The sequence below is a fragment of the Xenopus tropicalis genome, chromosome 6 (assembly GCF_000004195.4).
Source record: "Xenopus tropicalis strain Nigerian chromosome 6, UCB_Xtro_10.0, whole genome shotgun sequence".
NCBI lineage: Eukaryota > Metazoa > Chordata > Amphibia > Anura > Pipidae > Xenopus > Xenopus tropicalis.
Window position 1 is genome coordinate 124075981 of NC_030682.2, and position 14799 is coordinate 124090779.

Genomic DNA, 14799 nt, shown 5'->3' on the forward strand with positions numbered 1-14799 from the left:
TTAGGTTTATTTTTTAAAAAAAAGCATATTTTGCGTCGGGGTGGAGTTCCCCTTTAACTGAATCCAAAAAGTCTATAGACACCCAGTGTAACTTCGAATATCCACATACACTATATTATTCCTTATAATGCACAAGTTTCAATGTGTGACATCACTAAGCACCATTTATAACTAATGACTTCATAGGATGGATTTCATAGGTTGGTCATTGCCATTATGTATTATAGGGATATCACTTGCAGGTTATCAACGAAAGCAGTAACTGCTGAAGGTGTCCTGCCTACAAAGGAAAACAGAGGAGCCCCTACTGATAATTAGTATCATACAAAGAAGCAGCGACAGTAGCATGCAGATGGCAGATACATGAGATGCAAAAGCAGGAAGAGAGATCTTACCACCCCCAGCCTTTTCGCAGATAAATGCTAAAGGTTACTCTAAACTGGCAAAAGCATAACTCAAGAGAAAAATGGTCATAAAGCAGCCCTATAGTCAATACAGGGATTGCTTCATAGTATAACCTGCACTAACTTTTACTGTTTGAGCTGTCCAGCCACACTGTTACAAATGATAGCCAACTACTGTATTCTTTCTTTATATTGGCCAATAATTCTACAGTTAGGGGCTGATTTACTAACCCACGAATTCGAATCCGAATTGGAAAAATTCCGATTGGAAAACGAACATTTTGCGACTTTTTCGTATTTTTTGCGATTTTTTCGGCGCCTTTACGACTTTTTGGAAATTATCGCGACTTTTGCGTTACCAATACGATTTGCGCGAAAAAACGCGAGTTTTTCGTAGCCATTCCGAAAGTTGTGATTTTTTCGTAGCGTTAAAACTTAAAAGGCGCGACGTTTTGCGCAAGTTTTAACACTACGAAAAAATCGCAACTTTTCGCGCAAGTTTTAACGATACGAAAAAATCGCAACTTTCGGAATGGCTACGAAAAACTCGCGTTTTTCAGCAAAAATCGTATTGGTAACGAAAAAAAGTCGCGATAATTTTCCGAAAAAATCGCAAAATACCGATCATTACGAAAAAAACGCAATCGGACGCATTCGGCCTGTTCGTGAGTAAGTAAATGGGCCCCTTAGTGTCAGTAAACCGGCTTGTGCTTCAAATACCTGTTTAATCAACAAGTCCTAAATTTGCTGGTAAACAATAATCAGGCCCTTGTTGGCACAAAAACAGATGTTGATGCAGGAACAAAACACAACATCCGACCTTCTCTGACCGGACTTACATTACAGCAGTGGGAATCAGATTTTATAGCATCCCACAAAATCTAATCAAAATCTCCAGTGAAGTTTAGCCCTAAAACCTACAATTACTTTGTTTAGAATATGGCCCTTATTTGCACATAAAATAAATTGATCCTTTGACACCACAGTAAAAAAAAAATTGCCTAAACAGCCTCAAAAAAAAAAAAAAGCCTAAACCCAAGCCTTTGGTCACTGTCACCCACTGTCTTCATCTAAATAAGCCCTTTTCCATAAATTTTGGCCCTTGTAAACACAAAAAACCTGTGACCATCTGATGAGGAAGAGCATAAAATTAAATTAAATTTTGTTTAATTTCACCCATTGTCATTTTCTAAATTATGACATTTTTGCCCATAAGTGTTAAAAGATCTGGTATTTTTGCAAAAAAAAAAAAATAACAACCTGAGAAACTCTTCTAACATCAGAAAAAAATATTACCTAAAAACCCAAGATCACATGGTCAGTTTCACCGATTGTCTACCTAAATTGCCCCAAATATGTAATAAATCTGCCCTTGTTAGCACACATAGTAACCCTTGAAAGCCCAACACAACTTTTTGTCACTGTCTTTTCCCAAATTAGCCCGTTTGCCTAAATAACACTAACATTCTCCACATACAGGAGAAAAAGGAGTACCGGTACATAAAGCCAAGGTAACTGTCAGTTTAAACCATTCTTTTGTCCTAAATTGGCCTTTTTGTCTATAACAAATATATCCCGTTTGCACAAATAATGCGAAAGTAACAGAGCAAAAACCCCAAGATTACTTTTGCCAATTTCACCCATTATCTTCTATTAGTCCTTTTTCTGTCCTGAAATTGTAAAAAATTTGTCCCATTTGCCGAACTTCACCCTCTGAGGTCAGAATCCATTTCATGCATTTTCCTAATAAAATAGTCCCCACTTGAGACCCTTCCATGTCAGAAATTCTCCTAAATTGGCCTTTTTGCGCCTAAACTGAAAACCATGATTCTTTGCTGCCAAAATGTTTTATCGCAATGAACCCATCATTTGTGCGGAGAAATCGCCCCCTTGTTTGCACAAACCCACAGGGACCCTCTGACGCCAGAGTTTAAAAACACACCCTAAAAATCTACCGATTTCTTTGCCCAATTTCACCAGTTCTCTCCTAAACTAGCGGAAGCTCTTCTCCCACCACACAAGTCGGATTTCTAAACAGACAAATGAATTGTTTCGACGAGAAGTAAATGCTATAAGAGCGCCGGATGCTGCTGAAAAAACTTTTATTTATTTCCCCTGGCAGTAGTAGTAGCAGTAATGAGCTGCCCAAAAATCAAAGAGCACTTTTAGAACTCGCCATTCCCTGCACTGCCTAATGGCGCTATGACAAGCGCGAAGTCTGTGCAAAGTGCTACGCCCCTTCTGGTTACGCCCCCTTCGGCTGCGTGCTGCGTCACTGCGCTGCATACTCTGTTGTCTTGGCAACAAGAGCCCGGGAAAGCGGGGCTACAGGAGCCAATAAGCGGAACATTTGAACTGCACACCGGGGATAGTGCGCCGTGTAATGAAAGTCGGGGTTGTCCCGCTGGGAGGTGTAGCAGTAGCACTGCTGTGGGAAAATGGCAAGCACGGCCCCAGGGAGCAGGGAGCTAAGCCTTATGGACAAGCAGATCCGCAAGTAAGCGAGGGTTTCAGTCAAAATGGGACTGAATGTATTGAGCAGATTATGTGTGGGAGGGGTGTCGTGAGTCAGTGCAGTCAGTCAGAAGTGCCGTAAGTCGGGGAGTTTCCTGCCTGCCCCCCGATTTGATCCTGCTCTGCATGATTCTTGCTGTAAGACTGGCCCAAAGTACAATGTGTTCCACACTGGCCAATGAGCCCCACTACAGTGTGCTGTGGCTGGTACGGTGGGAGATTGCATTATTGGTAATTAAAGATTGGGTTAATGGCACTTGAATGGTGTCTAAAATGGGGTGTTTGGAGCACAGGAGAGGGCCCAACTGTAAAGGTTACTGAAGGGTTAACAGTATTAGGGGAAAGCGTGTCTCCTAGATACACTTAGGAGCCCTGCTTTAAGGCCTGTTAGCATTAGATATAGAGTGAAACTTATTTTTGCCCTAGATAGTCTTGGAACTATTTGCTAAATGGCTGCTACACCAGTGTTGTCTTATATGTAGAACCCTGTCAGGAACTAAAGGGGGTCTGGCCACAGAATGGAATGGTAAAGCGGGCTTGATCTGAAAAAGCCTGTCGCTCATTGCTCTGAAATAACTGTAGGGACCCATAGGGTTAAATGGCCCCTATGGCTTTAAATCCCTACAGGTTCAGGTTCCTTAGTTGCTGGGCGGAAGGGAATGTATCTAAGTGAGTTCAGTAACATATGTGTGCTATTGGCTAGCAGGTATGGTGACCACTTCCTGCCTCACTTTGGTATAGTGCTGGGAAAGGAGTGGCACCTTCCTGTTTGCTTCCACCTGAGATAGAGTGGGGATGGCTGCTGTGAGCCCAGGGCACAGGCCTAGTTACAGTCAGGGAACAGGGCCCCGTAAATGAGGTGTTAGATAGTGGCAGGTGTAGCTCCCTGTATAGTACCACTCTAGGGGTGTAAGGCACTTAGGGCTGAGCTAGAAAGAGTAGTTCTGAGCTCCTATATAGGACTGGCAGTTTTGGAGGTATCTCTCCCAGGCCATATTGCCTGTAGTGTAGGGATCCCAGTGAATAGGGAATCAAGATAGAGAATTCCCAGAGGGGGATCCACTACAGGGTGTGGCAGAGGTGAAGTGAGATTCCTGCCAAGTCTGTCCGCAGGGGAGTGTCAGTCTGTATTACACTCTGTATGTGTTGCCTGTACCACAGGCCTCTGAGAAGCTGTATTGTGAGTAACCCTGTGGATGTTAAATAAATGCTTATTCTTTTGTTTGCAAGAACCTCTGGCGTGCTGTGTTTTTATTTTTCTGCATAGCAGCAAGAGAGGTGTAGTTGCACAACACCCTCACCTTCCTCTTTCACTTAGCGAAGGCCCATTCTGGGTGAAAGAGTACAGTGTAACCCATGTTCTACTGGTACTAGTCTGGGAAGGCAGCTATTAGGTTACATAACCATGGGGTACATGGAGTTGCCGTGATAGGCCTAAGCAGCATTGGGTAAAATAAATGTGTTGGTCCCCTTACAGCCATATGCTCGCTCCTGTGAAAAAGAATAGCTACTTAGTGCTGAGCAGATAATGAATGGAGAACAGTAGGATTCTGCATACCAGTTATAAGACTGACCACAACAAGGTGAAGTAACGGGAAACTGTGAAGTGAAGGATTTTTTAGTGAAGTCTGAGATGCTTAAATCACCTAAGTGCAAAAACAGACCCCCCCCCCCCCAAAAAAAAGTACAAAGGGGGGCAAAGTCTATGAGCCCTACTTGAGAAATGAAGGGCCCCTTTAAACCTGGCCATAAGTACCTTCAGATCCTCTATCACCTCACTGCTAGGGTGGGTCAGTTTACTTATGCTCCCCAGAGGAGAGTCCAAGGTGGGACAGATGGAGCTTGAGGATCACATGCATCTTAATAGATCTTTAGGGCTATTTGCACCCTCAGCAACCATAAGGAAATTTACTTTGCCTAACCAGTGCCAGAGTGGAAAAAAAAAAGTTAGATGCTGTGTAAATACTTTATGTAAAAAAGAGAATGCAATGATTGCAAATCATTTAAACATATATTTAATTGCAGACAGTAAAAAGATAACACCAAATGTTGAAACCAAGAAATGTTTTCTAAAAAAGGTATTTTTGTTTTGAATTTGATGCCAGCAAAATGTTTCAAAAATGTTAGGACAGAAGTAACAACAAACTGGAGAAGTCAAAGGAAACACCCGGGGGGACATCTCACCAATAGTAACCTAATTGGATACAGATAGAGAATCCCAGAGAGGCTGGGTCTCTCTGAAATAAAATAGGATGGCTTTCCCGCTTTGTGAAACACTGTACATAATATCATTACAAGATTCAGGGAATCCAGCAAACTCTCTAACTTGCAATAGACACAACCAAAAGCCAGTAATGGATGCAAGTTATACACTAAATGGTAGCGTGTTGGGGATATCCTTAATTGAGAAGAATGTGGGGATTTGGGGGATTATTGGAGAGAGTGCAGTGACTGCAACTAAATTAGTAAAGGGGATGGAAGATTTAAGCTATGAGGTTAGACTGTCATGGTTTGGGTTGTTTTCTCTGGGGGGAAAAAGGCGCTTGCGAGGGGACATGATTATTCTGTACAAGTACATTAGAGGGAATTATAGGCAGATGGGGGCCACCCCTTTAGATTAGCGGTGCTGTCCAACTTCTGCAGTGACGAGGGCCGGAATTTCTCTAGCATATATGGTGGAGGGCCGCTAACAGAAGCCAGTTTTGACCACTCCCCCTTTTTAAACCACACCCACTTTATCACAGTGGTGGTAGTGCAGCAAAAACCCAAATGCTTAGTCCTCACTGCAGGATATCAACCGTTATTCATGTATGAAAGAATTATATTATGTGATATTAAGACACACCCTTAAATCCATGTGCCTCCTCCTCACCTGTGGATAGCACAGCAACCGCCAGCACATAGTTACACACCGTAGAGACCATTTAATGGCTATTTCCAACTACTAACAAACTTCCAGAACAAACACCTGCCAGGTTTACCTCCCAGAGGCAGCAAAGGGCAGGCAGAGTATGGCACACACAGGCAGCACTCTGCCTGCCCTATGCTGCCTGTGTGTGCCATACCCTCCCTGCCCTATGCTGCCTATATGCCATACTTTGCCTACCCTATGCTGCCTCTGTGTGCCATACACACAGGCAGCATAGGCTAGGCAGTACATACAATGTCTGAGAGGTGAACAATGTGGGTGATTACAGCCTGAGCCTGAGGTGTGAACTGTGTAGGGGGTGAACAATGCAGTAATTAAAAGGTGTAAACAACACAGGGGATTACATGTTTAAACAATACAGGGGGATTACAGCCTGAACCTGAACTGAGAACCATGCAGTGGGCCAGTTAATCTCACTACTGATACCATTTAAACCTTACACAAAGGTAAGACATCAAAGCAGCCAGACAGGTGGGGGGCCACCCAGAGGGGGTCGGCCCGCAGGCCGCCAGTTGGACAGCACTGGATTAGAGTAACAACACTTTTTCATTTGAAGCAGCGTAGGGGGTTCCTCATGGTGAGGGCAGTGAGGTTGGGGAATGTTCTTCCTAGTGATGTTGTGATGGCAGAGGGGATTTGGATGATTTCTTGAACAAGCATAATATCCAAGGCTATTGTGATACTAATATCTACAGTTAGTATTGATGTTGGTTAACTATGATCTATAGACAGGATTCTGTAGTGGCAATTTCTACATGGGCTAAGGAATACGTAAAAAAAACACTGTTTGAAAACAGTTTGTCGCTGCATTGACAAATACTGTGCAAACAAAAACCATATATAAATGTGATCCACAAACATTATGATTTCAATTGCATATTTTCTTTTAATCCAATTGACTTTGTCACTGTTGAAATACTACTGTTTCCATAAGGCGTGTTATATATAAAAAGGAAGTTGCTACTTTGAACTCAGCCAGTGATAAACAAAACTCCAAAGAATTTTCATATGACTGTATATGTGTTATATATATTTGTGTGTGTTTTGGGGCAACATATGCCGCCATCCAGATAACATATTTTCAGCGAAAGCCTTGCATATTTAACAAGATAATGCCAATGTTGTCGACATCAAATTTTGAGCAATTTTTTTGTTGGAAAACAAAATTTCTCAGTTTCCGCATTTGATATGTTGTAAATAAATATTTGCAAATAAATATAGGATTGATATGAACTGAAAACCATCCCATTCGCGTTTTTTATTTATATTTTACCCAGTGTCCCTACTTTTTTTGGAAACAGGGTTGAACCTTGCAGCAAAGGCCCATGTTTACTAGTTGAGCAGTGATTTGCCTTTATTTGTATGTTCAGATCCTTTGCTACTGGCTCATAGTCTTTTAAGCCCCACTGGTGATAATGGAAATTATATGTAGCCAGGTTCAAGTAGCAGCTACTAATCTCCCAGTATGACATCAGAGTTCATGTGAACATATTGTGAAATGGATCTAGATCAGTAGGTTGGGTAATTTAATTCTGTAATACAAAATGTAGTTAATTCAAATGCATCACTTTATTAACAGCTTGCTGGAGATTTGCTTGCATTCCCATCTCTATTCCATCAATTTACATTGTAATCACATTTCCAAGATTGAAGGACTTGGACACCTCTGTTACTTACAGCATCTGGACCTTTCATCTATTCTTATAACTAAGACTGAAGGGCTGGACTCCTTGACATGTTTGCAGAGCCTGAATCTGTCTTGTAACAAACTGACATGGGTAGAAGGTTTGTATTTTAAATTATACTGCCAGTAGCGACTAATCTAATTATAGTGCCCCTAGTGAATACTTTTTTATGTGTAAGGGCTCTGGTACACGGGGAGATTAGTCGCCGAGACAAATCTTCCCGAAATGCCGTCCCATCGGCTAGAATTTAATTCGACAGTGGGATGGCATATGCGGCGCAGCGATTTGCAGAAATCGCCAAAGTTGCCTTCCCACCGGCAATTTACATTCTAGCCGGTGGGATGGCATTTTGGGGAGATTAGTCGCCTTGTGGTCTGTCACAGTCCTAAGAAGATTGGGTTAACTATTGCAGCCATCCACCTTTTGCTGAACTAGCAGTCCCAAGCACTGAGAGAGGTTGCAAAAGTTGTAATTGTACAGCTAGAAGGATGCAAATTTATGTGGATATTTATGTGTAGTCATTTATAAAAGTATCTCTGTGCTACACAAATACTCATGTTCCTTAGTTGACCGTGGTTGACCCCATGGTGTGGGTTTTTTTGCGACCACACCCAGGCCACTTGCCCCAAAGGGCTCCATTAGCACAACAATTAGATCTTTCATGACGGAAAACGGTGAAAGGCCAGTGCATAAATCATGATTTATGATAATGATGAACCCTATTAATGTAATGGTGGTATTGTTTGCTTTTATTAAACCATTTTACTTGATTATTTTGCTAGGGTTAGGAAAGCTATTTAATCTCAAGAAGTTGAATTTGTCATATAACAGCATACAAGACCTTAACGGTGAGTGAATGTATAACTTCCTATATCAATTTCTCATTGAGAGTATTTACTAATTATCAAATTACCATACTGTCACACAAAAACAATTGAGTTCTGTTTTGAAATATTTTTATTATACAGGTATGGGACCTGTTATCCAGAATGCTCAGGACCTGGGGTTTTCCGGATAAGGGATCTTTCTGTAATTTGGATCTCCATAACTAAAGTCTGCAAAAAATCATTCACATATTGAATAAACCCAATAAGCTTGTTAATGGTTAATTGTATCTTAATTTGGATCAATTACTAAGTTTTGTTTTATAATTACAGAGAAAAAGGAAAATCATTTTTAAAAATTAGAATTATTTTCTTATAATGGAGTCTATGGGAGATGGCCTTTCCGTAACTTTTTGGATAACGGGATAAGGGATCCCATACCTGTATTTCTTTGTGATTGGTTATATTTCTTCTCACAGTGTTTTTTTTAATATTACCCCTAGACTTGGGTGCATGCACTGAATAATAGACCCAGTATCGTGACTTTCCTTGGGCCAGGTTGGAGCTGCAGAGTGCCATTGATTCCTATGGGAGGCTTCCAAAATCAAGCACAGAAGGATCAAAGTCGGAAAGGTTTTCCCGTTGTTTACGATCGTTCGATACAAAAATTTAGTGACTTTCGGATCGCAAATACGATATTATCAATTATGTGACAATTTCCAATTGGTTTAAATTTAGTTACTTTGTTTTAAATTTAGCAGCTCTCCTGTTCGAATTTCAGCAGCTATCTGGTTGCTAGGGTACAAATTACCTTAGCAACCAGGCACTGATTTAAATAAGAGGCTGGAATATGAGTTGGAGAGGCTTATAGTAGCAATAACAATTAAATTGTAGCCTTAAAGAGCATTTGGTTTTTGTATGTTGGGGTCCGTGACTCCCCCTTTTAAAGCTGGTGAGATTCCTAAGAAGAAAGCAAATAATTTAAAAACTATATTAAAAAAAAGAAGATATAAAAAGAAGACCAGTTAAAATGTTTCTTAGAATTAGCCATTTTGTAATATACTAAGGGGCAGATTTATCAAAATGTGAGTTTAGAGCTTAATAAATAAAAATCTCGCCCATGTTCTATTCATTACTTAAAGAAGCATATTTATCAACTTCCTAAGGCAGGGGTCCTCAAACTACGGACGGATGCGGCCCCCTGTGGCCATTTACCCGGCCCCCTTCCCCTGCTGCCATGGGCTGTAGTTTGAGGCATGAATAAATGAGTTGCAGTCAGTCTCCTCCGTCTACTACTGTGTCTGTGTTTTGCTCTGGCCAACGCGTCACCGCGTCTCCATGTAACGCTGCGTAACACGGTGATGCGCTGGGCAGAGCAGAACGCCAACATAGTAGTAGACGGAGGAGACTGACTGCACCATCACCGTGTTACACGCCGACTCGCTGGGGAAGAGCATAACAGGGACACTGAATCGGGCGTCCTTTTATTAATGGTGGTGTACAATAGTTTAACTCTATCTTGTACTGCATTTTTCCTTAGATAGCCTCTTGGACCCCTCACTAGGAATCATGGGACTATGATGCAATGTGAGAGGTGTGGCACCCACTTATTTCAAGCCCAGCAAGGGATTGGTGGGGTGATGAAACAGTTGGCTGAAATGTAGGTGTCCAAATTATTATAGCCATTCTCTACACTTCATAATAATAATCATTTAAATACATTGTTGATGTTTTTTTTTCCCAAACTATAGACTGGCCCCCCAACAGTCTGAGGGACCGTGAACTGGCCCCATGTTTAAAAAGTTTGAGGACCCCTGTTCTAAGGCAAAGTGACTTTCATACATTCAGGTGGTGATAGTCAGATCTTGTCTCTTTACCCCATAGATTGTCATTCCTTTGTGATATCACATTGTGAAAAGGGAATATTTTTTTCCTTCTGTCAAACAATGAAACCATGAATGTGGGAAAACGGAAAGGAAATGAAATGAAAGAGTAAGCGGTGCGCTCTGCAATGTCCTGTCTGAAAGTAAATCATTTGTACAAATCAGGCACCATTATCTCTTACAGAAAAACCTAGCGTCTGTTTTCTAGGAACAGCCAAATGATGTTGGGAAGCCATTAAAGGGGTTGTTAAAATTTAGTTAATTTTACTGTGTTATGGAAGGTCCTGTTTTTATCATCTTTTCAATTGGCGTCTTCTATGTTGGGTCCAAGTAGGTATATTTATACTGTCTGCCCTAGATTCCTGCAGTGGACCAAATGCATTTTGAGCGTAATCTGCAAGTAGGGGTATAGATATTTGTTTAGGCTTTGGTCAGGTCACGGGTAGCAATTTAAATTTCTTATCCTCCTTTTCGCCTACTTCTTTGCTCCCATGACATCACTTTGGTATATGTTGACTTTGCTGCCTTGCAGGTCAGATTGCAAATAAAGCAGCCACGAGTTGGGTCCAAAAGTGGGTTAGAGTTGGCAAAAATGTTAATGGGTGGGGTCTGACTGATTATACCTTGGCATGGCTCTATTCTTGGTGGCAGATAAAGCAATTGTGGGACTGGGTCTACTAGACGATCCAAGGCGATAAAAATGTAGGTTGGGGGTCTACCCAATTAGACCTGCACAGGCCTCTGTTCTCTGCAAGATCAATTAATCCCCCAGTCTACACACATTAAATTAAATGCAAAGAACTTGCTGACTGCTATAAGCCCTTTAGCCTAAAATGACCCTGATATATCCCACCTGGAAAACAAACCTCTGTTGGGACAATTATTTACTAAACAAAGTATCTACAACTGTTTGTAACTAGCCAGTTAGGGAGCAACAAATAATACACATCCAATGGCATTTAAGGACAATGTGAAATTAAAAGGTGTTTATTTAAGGTTTAATAAATGATGCAGTGTATGCTACTTAAATTGCAACACCAGACTTTAAAAACTTCAAAATTTGGTTCTTCTATCCAACTGGCACTAAGAGAGTATCTGACCTTTATTGTGGTTTGTCTATCCCTACCTCCAGGGTAATATGTGCAAAATAAAAAAGATTCTGTAGGAACAAAAGGCTTAACTGCAAGACTATATTACAGGTATGGGATCCCTTATCCGGAAACCCGATATCCAGAAAGCTCCGAATTACGGAAATGCCGTCTCCCATAGACTCCATTTTAATCTAATAATTCAGATTTTTAAAATTGATTTCCTTTTTCTCTGTAAAAATAAAACAGTGCTTTGTATTTGATCCCAACTAAGATATAATTAATCCTTACTGGATGCAAAACAATCCTATTGGGTTTAATTAATGTTTTAATGATTTTTTAGTAGACTTAAGGTATGGAGATGCAAATTACGGAAAGATCCCTTATCCGGAATACCCTTGGTCCCGAGCATTCTGGATAACGGGTCCTATACCTGTATTTGCAAGCATGCATTTATTGTGCCATTCCATGCGATAAAAGGGATTGTCCCCAATAGTGTGTGGAATGGCACAATAAATGCAGGTTTGCTATGAATGAAGTAATTCAGATAAGCCTTTTGTTCCTACAGAATCTTTTATTAAGCAAAGCTTAAACTTATTAAGAGTAATTAAAGGAACAGTAACATCAAAAAATAAAAATGTTTTAAAGTAATTAGAATATAATGTACTGTTGCGCTGCACTGGTAAAAGTTGTGTGTTTGCTTCAGAAAGACTACTATAGTTTATATAAATACCCTGTTGTGTACCCATGGGGAACCCATTCAAGCTGGAAAAAAGGAGAAAAGGCACAGCTTACATAGCAAATAAAAGTTACGCTCTATTGAATGGGAATTTATGCAACCTGTGCCTTTTTTCAGTTTGAATGACTGCCCCCATGGCTACACAGTTGCTTGTTTATATAAACTATAGTAGTGTTTCTAAAGCAAACACACAACTTTTACCATAGCAGGGCAATAGTACATAATATATTAATTCGTTTGACACACTCATTTTTTGGTGTTACTGTTCCGTTAAGAAAATGTTGTTCTGACACTTGAAATGTGCATGACTGGCCATTTATCTGGAAGTATTAGTATATTTTTAAAATTAACCAGATGGTTCCATTTAATATACCAGTCACTGCACATCCATGAACAGTCCCAGCCAGTCCTCAAGAAACACTATTATGGTCTTTCTAGAGGCTCTGGCGATTATAGGATAACTTCATTAATGTTCCTTTATTCATTTACATACATGTACATTGTATGTTTATTCCTGTTTTGCATTATCAATTATACTGATTGTTTCATGTTTTCATCCACAGGTCTTTCTTCCAATCGCCTTTGGGGTTCTTCTTGTCTCCACGTTTTTAGATCTAGCGCCAATAATACAATCACCGGAAGTGCAATATTCCTATGCCTTACTGTTTATGCTGAGCAGCATGCTCATTTATTTCCCCTGTGTTCATTTTAATCTGCGGGTCCCATACTTTAATGCAATCGCTTGCTACTTACAGCTGTTGATGGAGATGGCACCCACAGATATATTTGAAGATCCCAAAAGCCAATAAGAAGTATTTGTATATTAATTATCTGTGCTTTTATTATTCAGAGATTGCACTGGCACATCGGTGATGTCTATGGATATGGGAAATTTTGTTCTAACTGTAGCTGAAAACATAAACATAGCTTTACAAAGATATTATAATTGTTAAATATTTAATTGTTCAGTAAATTTCATTATCAAACCATGTCTGTAAAAGAAATCTGATAACAGAATTATACAAGTGGACATTTTTCACATAATAATACTTAGAGCAAGCTTAAGATTTTAAAAGAGAAATTGCAGGGATGGACTTTTTTGATATCAGACTCACATCATTTATGATACTTTACTCTGATCCTTAAAACTGAAATGTAGGTGCACCTTTATCACAGAGTAAAACACTAGAGATTGCCATGGATTCTGCCGCTCATTATTTACTGCTATGGGATTTTAAAATTATTATTTATCAAGGGGACCATAGTCTGCTTAAATACTAGAATGACTTTCCTCTCTCCAATCCAGTGGTACTGCAGCAAGTGAAAGAGAAAACCAGGAATCGTGGTTGAGCTAAAAGTGAACTAGTCATTTCCATGCCTACATCAGTTTAGACGTTAAAGTAATACTGGGTGATGTAGTTTCTTTGTCTGTGAGTTTCTATTGCAGAATTTAGATTTTATTTCCATAGAAATGGGCTCACAGTCAAGAACAGATGGCAAATAATAAAAGCAACTGATGCAGAAACAGTGCATCAACATACTATTGTTTCATTATTTTCATTATCTGCAACAAAAATAAATGGGTAATAGATTTGAAAAACAAATGCATATAAAGCTTATATGTGTGTTGTTTTTTTTTTTAGAAAAGATACAACTTAAAATTTCAAGAACACTTCCATAAGGTGAAAAACTAACATATAAGAAGTTACCACAGCAAGCATAATAATGTTTGGATATATTTACCATCTGAAAGATACCAAGGATATTCTTCTCAAGCTACAAGGCATAAGAGTTGATTCCGATTGCCATTTAGCAAGTATAGACGTCGAGGCACTCTATCTGAGCATTCCTCATGCCAAGGGACTCCAGGCTGTGAGTTATTATCTCACTATGAAATACAATGATAAACAAGTCTCATTTCTGACTACACTGTTATATTGTATACTTACGCATCATTATTTTTCATTTCATAATAAGGTTTATCACCAAGTAAAAGGCACGGCAATGGGCAGTGCCTGTGCACCCAGTTATGCTAGCTTGTTCCTAGGCTGGTGGGAGCATCATTTTGCCTTAAATTTGGAAATCAATCTCTTTTTGTCTAAAATAATACTTTGGAAAAGATATATTGATGATATTTTGATATGGCGGGGAGATATAGATTTCCATAACATGATTACCCTCCTTAATAATGATGATTTGGGGTTACACTTTACAAGTGAGTTTGGTTCTGATAAATTGCTCTTTTTAGATCTGCTGCTGCAGAGTGGAGAAACAGGGTCAATAGAGACAACGGTATATCGCAAACAAACAGTCTATTACACTATACGAGTTTCCACCCTATTCCCTTGAAGAAAGACATCCCGGTAGGACAGTATTTGAGATTAAGGAGAAATTGTTCGGACATAAATGACTTAAAAAAAAAAAGGCGCTTGATCTGTACAACTGATTTCTACAACGAGGGTATCCGAGAAGGTGCTGTAAAAGAGCATATCAAAGGGCCCTTAATGCGGACCGTGAAATACTCCTGCATGGTATCTCTTGCGACAATACTGCCCAGTCATCTGAAATTAGGTTCATTGGCACCTTTAGTAACCAGTGGTCCAATATAAAATCAATACTTGGCAAATTTTGGGATGTATTAAAGGGTGATCACGATCTGATAAAGGACTAATGATAGCCCCTGAGGAAGTCACATGAGACTGTGAAGAAACGCATTGGGCGGGTCCTTCACAG

General features: G+C 39.9%; 1 protein-coding gene and 1 long non-coding RNA gene across 2 annotated transcripts; both read left to right on the top strand.

The window, feature by feature from the left end:
- Positions 1–2698: 2698 nt before the first annotated feature.
- On the top strand, positions 2699–8531 carry LOC108647931 (leucine-rich repeat and coiled-coil domain-containing protein 1). Its single transcript, XM_031903510.1, has 3 exons — positions 2699–2901; positions 7427–7632; positions 8315–8531. The coding sequence occupies exons 1-3, from the start codon at positions 2843–2845 to the stop codon at positions 8386–8388; spliced, it is 339 nt and encodes a 112-aa protein (XP_031759370.1). The 5' UTR covers positions 2699–2842; the 3' UTR covers positions 8389–8531.
- A 957-nt stretch (positions 8532–9488) lies between these two features.
- LOC105947623 lies at positions 9489–13670 on the top strand. Its single transcript, XR_001171038.3, has 2 exons — positions 9489–10016; positions 12630–13670. It is a non-coding gene; the product is annotated as an uncharacterized LOC105947623 (long non-coding RNA).
- The last annotated feature ends 1129 nt before the right edge of the window (positions 13671–14799 follow it).